A 13616-nucleotide genomic window follows, 5' to 3' on the forward strand; every position below is an offset into this window, starting at 1 on the left:
CGTGCATTTCCCAAAGAGAGTCCGCTCAGGCGGGCTCCTGGGGAAGCCGGAGGGTCCTGCACCCCAACTTCGCAGTCAGACATGACTCTCAGCCAGCCAGTAAAACAGAAGGTTTATTAGATGACAGGAACATGGTCTAACACAGAGCTTGTAGGTGCAGAGAACAGGACCCCTCAGCTGGGTCCATTTTGGGGGTCAGTGAGCCAGACAACCCTGTCTCCCCTTCACTCCTCGTCCCCAGCCAGTCCCAAACTGAAAACTCTCTCCAGCCCTTCCTTCTCTGGGCTTTGTCCCTTTCCCGGGCCAGGTGATCACCTGATTCCTTTGTTCTCCAACCCTTCAGCTCTCACCTTGCAGGGGGGAAGGGCCAGGCCATCAGCTGCCAGGAAACAGGGTGTCGGCCATTCTTTGTGTCCAGACCCCTGAACACACCTGCCCTCTAGGGCTCTGCAATGATCATACACCCTTACCCCACCCCCTAGATACTTAAGAACTGCACAGGAGAAACTGAGGCACCCCCACAATATTCAGAGGAAACATTAAGAACAGTCCCGCTTCGTCACACCTAGAGAACCGCCTGATGGGTTCTGAGCTGGGAGAGTGTCCAGACACAGAAAGTTACGGAGGTGATTGCTGATCATGACCCCTTTTACTGCCTTACATGGTGGGTCTCATTTGCGAGGGCTTGTGTTGACAGCTCCACCGACAGTTCTTGGCACACAGCCAGGCATGTGCAACCTGACGGCGGGGACCCTTAGAACCATTATCCAAGAATTATCCTTTATAAGTTCCTGCTCAAGGCTCCATTAACCTAGAAATGCAGTGAACTTTTCTTTCTTTTAGTATATGTTCCATTACCTTACTAGGCATTTATAGTAGGCAAATGAGATATAACAAGCAGGATCATGCTCTCCTCCTTTCTTCATGATCAACACCTTCTTGGTTTTTTTCTAATCCTTTGGTATCTTCCCAGTTCTCAATGGACATTTAAAAATAATTTCTAGTGTTTGGAAAGTTCATTAGCTAATTCCCTTGACTTGCAGGTGCATGCCATCTGGACCTGCTGGTTTGTGTATGTTCAGTATCCCAAGTATTATCTGACCTACTTCGTATCAGCAGCTATACAGTTCAGACAAAGTCAGCATTTTCTTCTTAATTGATCAGATGATTTCCTACCTCTTTTCTCAACAGAAAGAGATTTAATAAAGGAGTTCAGTAGCTCAGCCATTTTATAATAATCATGAATGCAATCTCATTTGTCATTCATTAATGTGCTTGCTTTCTTGCCAGTACTTATGCTTGATATACTTATAAGGAGACTTCAGATTTCCCCAAAGCCCTTTAGCAGCATTAACACTCCTTTTCACAAACGAGGGGAGCTCATTTTACCAGTATTAGACCATCGCTCTCCAGTGAGCATATGAATAAAATGAACAGAGAGGAAAGGTCAGAAGTGACAGCTGCTGTGAAGGTTTTAGGGAAGTCAAAGGAGGGCGAGTGAGGCCCAAGATTCCCAAGAGACAGCCATGTCTCAGGGGTAAGGCGGTAGCCCAATATTTGCTTGAACATCTACTTCAAGGTCCACACTCCAGGAAGTCCACCACTTGCTTTGACACCTCTGCACCCTCTGCTCAGAGCAGGCATTTGACCCACTGTGTGGAGTTAACCCTCTCCCAGGAGTAAATCCTGTCAGTTCCTTCATCGCTCTAAAGGACTCCGGTGCCAACAGTTTCTCAGGGGGGAGGATTTCTCAGGAACAGAATTGGAGGAAGTTCAGCATGGGGCCTGGCTTTATGCATAGTATTGAGCTCAGCTCTGCGGGGGTTCTCTGTGTAGGGCGACAGAGATGTTGCAAGGAATGGGGATGCCCCAGTGGATCCAGGACTTGGCACGTTCCCTGCATAAGTGAGGCAACAGCCCTGGGTGAGTGCGACTAGAAAGGAGCCTGCTGCAGCACCAGCAGCCCAGCAATGGTGGCCTGAGGTGGGCAGTGTTCCTCTCCCCTGCACGGAGTCCAGCTGAAGGGCTTTAGCATGAGAGATTACCCATGGGGACTAACTGCCCCAAGCACACAAGAGAGGACGTGGAATTGAAAAACGGAGTTTTGGAGAGACAGTCCAACCTGCTGAATGCCTGATAATCTGTTTATACTCTTTGGTACGGCAACCGAAACAGTAAACATTCCACCCAACATGCTAACTGCAATCAGTGACCGCCGTTTCAGGCTGCCCCACAGACTGAGACACAGGCAACTCCTGCCCTATCCCCATGGACAGCACAAACCCCCACACGGCAACCACCCATGCAAGCCCCAGCACCCAAAAACCCACAGGGGTGCCAGACCCCCGTTACAGTAGCTCACTGGTCTTCCTAGGCAGCGCTGGGAAATGAGAACCACTGAAATATCGCAGGACCTAAAGTGAAATAAAAGGGGAAAATAGGGTCAAAGGCCAAACTCACCAACGTCAGACTCTTTGTGGGTTTTGATGATTTCAGCCAGTTCAAAATTTCCTGCAATGATGGCCACCTGAAAAGAGAGGAAGGGAGGAGAAGTGAATGATTCTGAGCTGCACTATTCCCCAAGAAAGACCAGGCCTGCTAGCACAGAGGGAACTGCCATACCACATGGGCTAGCAACAGCCATTCACTGTGGCGGACTGCCACAGCCAGCACTCCTCCTGGCTTGGCCCAAAAGCAGCGTACGCAGCCAGCACCCCTGACATGGCATCCTGGTGCCAACAGCAATCCACATTCTTCCTGTAATGACTCCTACACTCAGAAGGTGGCAGAGAACTCAGAGCTCGGAGGAGGTTGAGTGGTGATGCTTCCACTACGAGCTGGGGATTAAATCTGGGGCTTGTAGTTGCTGCTGAAAAATTCTCATGTCTGGAGCTTGTTAGGAAAACATTTACTCTCGGTTATTTACCAGTAACTGAACTCTCTGCAGGTCTTGCCTTGGCAAAGTCATAGACCTGTGTTATACTTGTTCCAAGCTGTGCAGGCCGTGGAACCATTTCAAAGCAGGCAGCTGTTGGGGGCAGCCTGCTCCAGACAATGGCCACAGCACTCTAAACCAAGATTAAATAAAGCCCTGCCCATTAACCAGCTTGTAGTATGGCAAAGATTCTCATAATACTCAAAAGGAGCAAGGGAAAAAGGGAGGCTGAACATAGATCTGAACAGGAAACACATGTAGAGAATTCTAGTTACTAGTTAGGATCCTTTTTTCTCCTTCAAGGAATTGCTGCTACTCATCCTCACTTCTGGGAAACAAGACACCACTAGCAATCCTCAGGAGGGCTAATATGTGATTAAGTAGACAGCGAGTGAAGGACTTGTCTCCAGAAATGAGCATCCAATCAAGACAGTAGTGGAAAAATATGAATTGAACTCTATGTAGAGCCTTCTTACACATTCAGACTATTAAAGCATTACAAAGACAAGCTGCCAGAGCTGGTACTGCCCTAGCATAGTGAGTCCTAACATCTGGTACCTGCAACCCTTTCTGGCTGTAACAAGTCTGAACATAAAATATCATCTTTTTAAATAGCCTTTGGGCCAAAAATCTCTTGCTCATTAGACTTATCTCCACATGCAACAACCCACCAGGATGATTTGCAAAAGGGCTTAATCCTGCACATGGGAGTAATTTACAGCACCCTTTTCTCAGAGTCAGAGAGCGTAAGGCCAGAGGGACTGACAGATCATCCGGTCTGACCTGTACATCACAAGCCACCAACCCCACCCAGCTTCTGCACACTAACCCCTACAGCCAGAATCAGACCAAAGCATCACAGCCCTCAGGAGACTAGACTATGCTGTGCCACACGGAGAGAAGAGGAGGCATCTCAGGGCACCAGTGCCCAAGGCCACTGCAATGGCAGGGAAATGACTAAGTGACATATACGCAGATAACCTGGCAGCGACCCACACCCACATGCTGCAGAGGAAGGGGAAAAAGCTCCAAGGTCACTGCCAGTCTGACCTGGAGGACAATTCCTTCCCAACCACACATACGATGATCAGTGAGACTCTGAGTACGTGGGCAAGAGCCAGCCAGCCACGCAACAGAGAGAGAATGCTCAGTGCCACCTGAGAGTACTAGACCACTCAGTCCAGTGTCCCATCTCCAGACGGGGCCACCCCTGATGCTTCAGAGGAAGGACACAAAAACCACCAGGATGCATTGGCCAGAGAATCCCTTCATGAGTCCTGACCCCTCAGCCCTGAAGCATGAGATTGTTAGGAATGTAAGGTATAAGCTCAGGGCTGGCTCTAGGTTTTTTGCCACCCCAAGCAAAAAATTTGCCACCCCAAGCTCCGAGAGCGCAACTGCCAAAGCCAAAAAAAAAAAAGGGTGGCCAGAATGCCGCCCCTGGAATTGTGCCACCCCAAGCACGTGCTTGCTTTGCTGGTGCCTAGAGCCTGTTCTGATAAGCTGAAAGTGAGCCCCAAGCTATTGAGCCTTGACTCCTACTATCACCAACAGTCCGGTCATAAATTCATACTCTTACATTCGTCCTGCTCTCTTAAAACTAATTAAGTTGTTTGCCCCCCACAACTCATAGAATCATAGAACCATCGAACCATGGAAGATCAGGGTTGGAAGGGCCCTCAGGAGGCCATCTAGTCCCACCCCCTGCTCAGAGCAGGACCGATCCCCCACTAAAATACCGGGAGGCTGCCCCAGAACCTCGCCCCTCCAGTGGTTAGAAACCTGCTTCTAATTTCCAGCCTGAGTTTGTTCATGGCCAGGTTTGTTTGGGGTTTGTTCCAGCCTGAGTTTGTTCAGGGAGGGGAGGAGCGGGGGCGGGAAGAGGCGCAGCGAGAGCAGGGCCTCGGAGAGGGAGCAGAGTAGGGGCGGGCCCTGAGGGAGAGCCGGGGTGAAGCACTCCCAGGGAAAAAGAAAAGTCAGTGCCTATGGTTGTGCCAACACTGCCTTTCAGTTTCAATAGCTCACCACCCGCCCTGCTGTTTACCCCGAATGTGTTTATTGAGACCCATCAGATACCTCCCACCCCCCGTTTTCTGTTTGCCAGGCTAAACAAGCCAACCTCCTCCACTCTCCTCTCCTAAGACAGGCCCTCTATTCCCCTGATCATCCTAGCAGCTCTTCTCTGCACCTGGTCCAGTTTAAATTAATCTTTCTTGAACATGGGTGCCCAGGATTGTACACAGTATTCCAAACAAGGTTTTACCAGTGTCTTGTAAAGTGGCGTTAATACTTCTCTCTCTCTCTCCTGGAAATGCCTCACCTGATACACGCTAGGATCATATTTGCCTTTTTCACAGCTGCATCACATTGGTGGCTCAGAGTCATCCACTGATCGACCCCCACACCCAGGTTTTTCTCCTCTTCCGTCACTTCCAGCTGAAGAGTGTCCCCTAATGCCCCTACTCTACTTGCGCTCTATTGATGACATCTTCATCATCTGGACCCATGGAAAAGAAGCCCTTGAGGAATTCCACCATGATTTCAACAATTTCCATCCCACCATCAACCTCAGCCTGGACCAGTCCACACAAAAGATCCACTTCCTGGACACTACGGTGCTAACAAGCGATGGTCACATAAACACCACCCTATACCGGAAACCTACTGACCACTATTCCTACCTACATGCCTCCAGCCTTCACCCTGACCACACCACACGATCCATCGTCTACAGCCAAGCTCTGCGATACACCCGCATTTGCTCCAACCCCTCAGACAGAGACAAACACCTACAAGATCTCTATCAAGCATTCTTACAACTACAATACCCACCTGCTGAAGTGAAGAAACAGATTGACAGAGCCAGAAGAGTACCCAGAAGTCACCTACTACAAGACAGGCCCAAAAAAGAAAATAACAGAAAGCCACTAGCCGTCACCTTTAGCCCCCAACTAAAACCTCTCCAATGCATTATCAAGGATCTACAACCTATCCTGAAGGACGACCCATCACTCTCACAAATCTTGGGAGACAGGCCAGTCCTTGCTTACAGACAGCCCCCCAACCTGAAGCAAATACTCACCAGCACCACACACCAGAACCACTAACTCAGGAACCTATCCTTGCAACAAAGCCCGTTGCCAACTGTGTCCACATATCTATTCAGGGGACACCATCACAGGGCCTAATCACATCAACCACATTATCAGAGGCTCGTTCACCTGCACATCTACCAATGTGATATATGCCATCATGTGCCAGCAATGCCCCTCTGCCATGTACATTGGTCAAACTGGACAGTCTCTACGTAGTAGAATAAATGGACCCAAATCAGACGTCAAGAACTATAACATTCATAAACCAGTCGGAGAACACTTCAATCTCTCTGGTCACTCGATTTCTGATCTAAAAGTGACTATTCTTCAACAAAAAAACTTCGAAAACAGACTCCAATGAGAGACTGCTGAATTGGAATTAATTTGCAAATTGGATACAATTAACTTAGGCTTGAATAGAGACTGGGAGTGGTTGAGTCATTATACAAAGTAAAACTATTTCCCCTTGTTTATTCCTTCCTCTCCCCACCGTTCCTCAGACATTCTTGTTAACTCCTGGAAATGTGCTGGAAATGGCCCACCTTGATTATCACTTCAAAAGGTTTTCTCTCCCCCCACCACTCTCCTGCTGGTAACAGCTCATCTTAAGTGATCACTCTCCTTACAATGTGTATGATAAACACCCATTTTTTCATGGTCTGTGTGTATATAAATCTCCTCACTGTACTTTCCACTTTATGTATCCGATGAAGTGAGCTGTAGCTCACGAAAGCTTATGCTCAAATAAATTGGTTGGTCTCTAAGGTGCCACACGTACTCCTTTTCTTTTTGCAACTTGTAGTAGAAATTCTTATTAGACCGTAAGTGCACGGCCTTGCATTTTGCACTACTGAATTTCATCCCATTTCTGTCAGTCCAGTCTTCAAAGTCACCCAGATCCCCCTGCACCATTCTGATACTCCTCTGTATTGATGGTGCCTCCCAACTTTGTATCATCAGCAAATATCAGCACACTCCTACTGTTTGTGTTAAGGTCATTAATAAAAATATTGAATAAGATTGGTCCCAAGACCGACTAGAGGAACTCCACTAGTAACCTTTCTCCAGTCCGACAGTTCATCTTTTAATACAATGCCTTGCCATCTCCCTTTAGCCAGTCCCTTATCCACTGTACAATTCTTGTACTGATCCCCATCTTCTCTAATTTAACTAATAATTTCCTGGGTGGTACCTGGTTAAATACTTTATTGAAGTCCAAGTATATTAGATCTGCATTTCCCTCATCTAAAAAACCCGTTATATAGTCTGGCCTATGTCGCTTCAGAACCAACACTGGCAGGATAATTGTTTGCTGCAGATGAAAGTTTGACAGCACTCTGAGCAAGAATTTAGGTCATAACAATTTTATCCCTGTAATCACTTGTAATGGGCACACGAACCACGAGATGCTGAATCACTCTCACAGTTCAGGCACATGCTGTTGCCACCAGCAATGCTATCTGCAGAGGTAGGTGATAAAAAAGCAAAGCCTGTGACAAGTGTAAAGGATGAAACCCATGAGCTGAGTCAGAATTACGTTCAAATCCCAAGAAAATGATGCATGGACAGACTGTTGGGTACACACTCAAGGGCTGCTTACCAGTGACTATCGTTCTTTCTGGGCGGCTGCCATTGCATATACGCTCCTAGAAAAGGGGCCCCCGCTACACAAGATGCTGGAACTTTCTGAGAATGTGTGACTAGGGATACTGCACAAATGCTGTCTTGTGGCAATGAACATTAAGTGCCCAAGAAAGGTGCAGCCCCGATTCCCTCAGTTCCTTCACAGGAACACCAAAGTCCACAGATACAGAAAACCTCTAAGTACTAGGGGAAGATAGGCAAGGAGTTTAAATAGGCAAAGGCAGCTTCTTTGAAGAATGAGTGACAGGTGTTTAATTAGCAATAAGGGATGTCGCAAACAGGCAGAGGTGTTAGAAACAGAACTTTATGATGTGTGCTGAGCAGCCCACTTCACATGCTGAGGCTCTGCTGTTGGTCCCTACTCACCAGTCCCATATCTGTATTTCTACACCTCTGGTCCCGCACCAATCTAGTTCTCTTCTGAAACCTGACCCCCCACAGAAACCTCCAGCCTTGCCTCCCTATATGAGATAAGCTCTCGGATAGAGAGCACCTGTCTCAAGCTGAACCCAGGCAAGACCAAAGTAATGCTGATCAGAAAAGGAAATGCTTTAAAGAGCTGGCCAAGCCACGGTCTCCATCTTTCATTGAAGTTGCACAGCCCCCTTCATCAAAGTGGTACAAAGCCTCAGAGTCCTGTTTGACTCCTCACTAAGCTTGGATGATCAGTGACTAAAAATGCCTTCTTCCACCTGCAGCTTCTTCCCTCCCTCCTGAATTAGGGCCTGGCCACAGTACAACATGCATTTTCACCCGCTGGCTGGATTTCCCTGTAACTGAAATTAAATGTGAAGATAATGTAGAGGCTCCCGCTGGCACAGAAGGCAGCTGCCTGCCTCCTCCATGGCCTAGACCACCATGAGCACTTCCGGCCTGTGCTCAAGTCCCTCAACTGACTCCCGGTCAGCTTCTGAGGCCGGTTTAAGGCTTTGGTCCTAATTTTCAAAGCAATTAATGGCTCATGCCCTGTTACATCAAAGACTGAATTCAATCACAAAGCCTAGACAAAGCACATGAGAGCTGGGGATAAAGCCTAACCTAAACCTCCCCCACTGCAACTTGAGACCATTACTCCTTGTTCTGTCATCTGCTACCACTGAGAACAATCTAGATCCATCCTCTTTGGAACCCCCTTTCAGGTAGTTGAAAGCAGCTATCAAATCCCGCCTCATTCTTCTCTTCTGCAGACTAAATAATCCCAGTTCCCAGTTCCCTTTCTGCAGACTAAATAATCCCAGTTCCCTCAGCCTCTCCTCATAAGTCATGTGCTCCAGCCCCCTAATCATTTTTGTTGCCCTCCACTGGACGCTTTCCAATTTTTCCACATCCTTCTTGTAGTGTGGAGCCCAAAACTGGACACAGTACTCCAGATGAGGCTTCACCAGTGCTGAACAGAGGGGAATGACCACGTCCCTCGATCTGCTGGCAATGCTCCTACTTATACAGCCCAAAATGCCATTAGCCTTCTTGGCAACAAGGGCACACTGTTGACTCATCCAGCTTCTCGTCCACTGTAATCCCTAGGTGTTTTTCTGCAGAACTGCTGCCTAGCCACTCGGTCCCTAGTCTGTAGCGGTGCATGGGATTCTTCGGTCCTAAGTGCAGGACTCTGCACTTGTGTTGAACCTCATCAGATTTCTTTTGGCCCAATCCTCTAACTTGTCTAGGTCCCTCTGTTTCCTATCCCTACCCTCCAGCGTATCTACCACTCCTCCTTAGTTTATCTCACAAAGGGCCCTGTGCACAAAGCTCCTGACTGGGGGAGCCGTCCATCCCCACCAATTGGCTGAAATGCACTACTTAAACCAGAAAGAGGCACAGAAAGTTGTCTGACCAGCAAGGTGAATCCCAGGCTGACTGCTACTTCGGACCCTCCCTACATGCCTGACATCTGGGTTCCTGCTCTCCTTACCTCTGGCCCCGTCTGTTCCTGATTCCTGCTTTCCTGCCTCACTCTATGTCTCTGCTACAATGCCCTACTCCTGATGATGACTACAGCTTCAACCCCTGGCTTGACTCCTGACTCTGGCTCTGTCCCCAGCTCTGGTTCCTAGCTCCTGACTCTCTAACCCAGAGGCCTGACCCACCCATGCCCTGGTCACTACAGAAAGGTACTAGGGAGAACACTTTCAAATTTTCTCCTCAATACAGTCACCCTCAAGGGACACAGAGCCATGCTTTGGACACCGTGGTTTAAAGATGCCAGTGAAACCTGACAGAGTTCTGCTGAGCTGTCCAAATTTTCATCCATTAAGGTGCCAAGATCCAACTCACTAGGAGAAGGGACCTTAGATTTCGGTGCAGAGTGAGCTGCTTCTTCCAAGATGAATCTAGGGACACTGGTGATATCCAAAGTAACTTATTTGCAAAAGAAATCTGAACATCAGTGTCTGCCCAAGCTAAAGCCACCACAGTTAAATGAGCCATCTCTTGCTTCACTTTTGGAAGCACAGAAGGCAGCAGAAGGAATAAGGGAGAAGCAAAAAGGAGACCTCAGGGCTAACAGAGCACAAAGGCATCTGAATGGGCTCCTCAACCCCTGCTCACTTCTTCACAAAACAGGAGGAAAATCTGATTCACCACTGACTCCTTCCACTCATGTTGATGGAAATATCTGCAAATCAGGTTGTCCGTTAGAAGGTTTTCTTGTCCTGCCACAGAACAGCTTACAGGGCTATTGGATTTCATATGCATTATTCCCTCTGTCTCTTTTCCACTTGGTGATTCCGTATTGCCTGTAAGAATCTCTGCCATTTTTCCTTTCTCAGCAAAGACACCGTTTCAGAGACGAGGGTGGAAATTCTCTTCCAAATACCAGTGCTGGGTGGAAAAAAGGAAACGGTCAGAGCACTTTCTGAGGGACAGGCCACAATAGCAAGGATTAACAGACAGGCGAAGGAACACACACAATTCTCCTAAGCTTGGCCCAACTTGCTGTATAGAGACATTTTAGCTAAGCATGGCGAGGTCACATTTTTAAACTGACAGAGGAGACGGCTACTAGGCTAGAGGCCATAAGCCTGAAATTCAGAGGCAGGAAAGGACTTAATTTCAGGTGGGTAATAACTGGCTTGGTAACTTTCTACATTTCCAGAAAATACTTTCAGAGCAGGCAAATCAAACGTGCTCTGCAGCACTGACTCTAGGAAGTCTCTCAGTAGGCTCCAAGAAAGAAATTCATAAACTTGCGCTAAGCTCTAGCTTCCTCCACAAGAGAAGGGGTCTTCAAAAGACTGGCTCAGACCTTCACATATTGAACTTGCATGAGTCTGTCACCCAAGAGAACTTGCTGACAAAGATGAGCAGACAACATTCCTGGATGCTTGGTGAAGATCAGGGAAGCTGCTGAGAGGAGGTACTGTCCCGGTACTCAATTCACAGTGTTTTATGGAGATATGTAAGGATAGATTCCAACAGTACAGGGCTCAACCTAGTCCTGGCAATGCAGGGAGAGGATGATGGCACTTAGTGTTACCATGCAACACTTCCTTGAGAAAAGAAAACTGGAAGAATACAAACCAATTCCATGGAATGTGACTGCAAACCTGGTGTATTGCTTTCAGATGGATCTCACCCAACCAGTTCTTACGAGAAAGGGCCTGGGGTAGGCATAGCAGGAGGGAGAGTTCCTCAGCATCTGTAGATTCAAGTAGTCCTTTGGCAGGGACTGTAAAGGCATTCCAACAGCTAATCCTTCATATTTCTCATGCCCTTGATATTCCTGTATGTTCTACGCAATGCAAAAGGCTAGCATTTTATAAAATTGCACCATGGCCTATTTTCTGGAATCTAAAATGACAGATTTTACAGCCATAGTGCAAAGAGAACCAAATCCAGTGAGACATGCCCTTTGAGCAGCCTTTGATGTCTCTATTACTGCAGTGAGATTAATAATGTCTGCAGTGACTTTAAGAAAGGATTCCTATCGCAGGACAGCTGGCTTATTTCATGAGATTTGGAACAGGGTGCTTGATCTTCTCTGTGAAACTCCTAATCCTTTCCTTCCAATCTAACCACCTTTTTCCCTCCCATTGGGGACTGCACATTCTTTTCCCTCCTACTGTGGTATAGGATCACTGTGAATTATTGGCTCCCAAGCCCCAAAAAGGAGCCGTCGCTTGCACTTCCAATCAATGAAACACAGGACATTTGGGCAAGGAGGTCTGTATATAATGCCAAGGAACAGAAGGCTCAGATCCGTGCCTGAGGCCATGCCCCCTAAAGTCTAACTGCTTTCACACAATACGGTGGTCCATGCATCCAGGCCTAAGGACAATCCAAAAGTGAGGTTGTACCCATGCAACCCTATGAAGGAGCCATTTTAAAATTCAGGGCAAAGAACAGAAAGACCCACTCAAACGTAGCTATACAACAGGAAGTGGCCAGCAGCTCTGGGATTTAAGCCAGATCCAGTGGTGGCAGGAATTGTGCGAGCCACTCCACACACAGCTTTGCTAGAGAAAGGGACATCCAACCTGCGGTATCCTCTACTATTCAAACCTCAAGCACTTCTCGAGCTTTGCCAACGCACAGCTCCAGGACCCTCAGCCACCTTTTACTCCAGCTCGGTTCCCTGCTGCTGCCCACTCTGCTATTCCACCCCTTCCCCATGAACACCCAGCTCAGCCAATGCACCCCGTTCCTGACGTGAGGAGGGGCATAGAGCCCAGGGCTGGAACAACACAGGGCGCTGCAGCTCAGGGTTGCACTGTGTCTGCGAGGATGTTCTCCTGCAAGGGAAGCATGCTGTTTGATGCTGATGCTGCCCCTGTGCATGAGGTTCCTCTCCCCACCACAGGGGCAGGGCACAGACCCTAGGGGACTGGCTGGAGACACACCTTTCCTTGAATCCCAGTTCTGCCTATTTCCTGTCCCCAAAACGTGGCTCCCATTCAGCAAGGATCTAGTGGTCATGCTGCCACTGCAGTTTGCTGCCCATTTGCAACGTACATTAATCATCACAGTTTCACCTGTGCGCAGTCCAGTCTGTAACAGGAACGAGAAGATCCCTCAGCCTCTGCTGCTCTCCCCATGGGAGATATGCTGACACAGGCCTGGGATAAAAATAGCCCAGGATTTATCCCTGGTACAGTAATGTCCTGCCAAAGCGTAACGCACTAAGAGACCACCTGCAAATGATGGATCTCACTTCCTATTAGCAGAACCAGCACAGCAGCCTTTCACTGAATGGTCGCAAATATCAAACCAGAAAACTCTAGTCTGCAGAAAGAAATGAAGACAGGCCCTGGCCCCCATGGCAGCCAGGCCTGTGGCAGGGTGAGTTTCCCCCCATCCCAGACCCATGGCAGCCAGGCCTGTGGCAGCGTGAGCTTCCTCAATTATGCCAGTCATTGGCTATATTAAGGAATCTTTTCCATCCATGCCTTCAGGGCTGCTCCAATTGCCCCACACTTGTTGCTGTGATGGTTTCTGGCAGCTCCTATTGGGTAGGTCTACACTGCAATTAAAAACCCGCAGCTGGCTTCTGCCAGCTGACTGGAGCTCGCAGGCTCAGGCTAAGAGGCTGTTTAACTACAGTGTAGACGTCTGGGCTTGGGTGGGAGCCTGAGCTCTAGGACCCTGTGAGGTTGGAGGGTCCCAGAGCTTGAGCTTCAGCCTGAGCCGGAACGACTACACTGCAATTAAACAGCCCCACAGCCCGAGCCCCACGAGTACAAGTCAGCTGGCAGGGGCCACCTGCAGGTGTCTAATTGCTGTGTAGACCTACCCACTGAGGCCACCCCCAGCCAAGCCTTTCTCTCCCTGTTCCCTGCCAGCAGCGGTGGCTTTGGTATCAGAGAGGGATTTCCTTAGAAGAGATTTTTCAATCTCCTCATAATTTATACTAGCTGTTTTTGCTCTCTTGTTTCCTCAGGCCCTGCAAACTGAGTTGTGCTCTGCACTGGACTTATTCCCTCTCCTACACATCTGGAATGGTCAAG

The 13616-nt window shown here is 48.3% G+C and overlaps 1 protein-coding gene across 10 annotated transcripts in view; it reads right to left on the bottom strand.

Moving 5' to 3' along the window:
- Positions 1-13616, bottom strand: part of SHANK3 (SH3 and multiple ankyrin repeat domains 3) — a 772487-nt gene that overhangs the window by 470045 nt on the left and 288826 nt on the right. For all 10 annotated transcript variants that reach the window (XM_073329053.1, XM_073329054.1, XM_073329055.1 and 7 more), the window contains one exon: positions 2461-2527. In XM_073329053.1, coding sequence (XP_073185154.1) covers positions 2461-2527 — 67 coding nt within the window. The remainder of the gene's footprint in view (positions 1-2460; positions 2528-13616) is intronic.

This window comes from Lepidochelys kempii, chromosome 1, assembly GCF_965140265.1.
Source record: "Lepidochelys kempii isolate rLepKem1 chromosome 1, rLepKem1.hap2, whole genome shotgun sequence".
In the NCBI taxonomy this organism is placed as follows: domain Eukaryota; kingdom Metazoa; phylum Chordata; order Testudines; family Cheloniidae; genus Lepidochelys; species Lepidochelys kempii.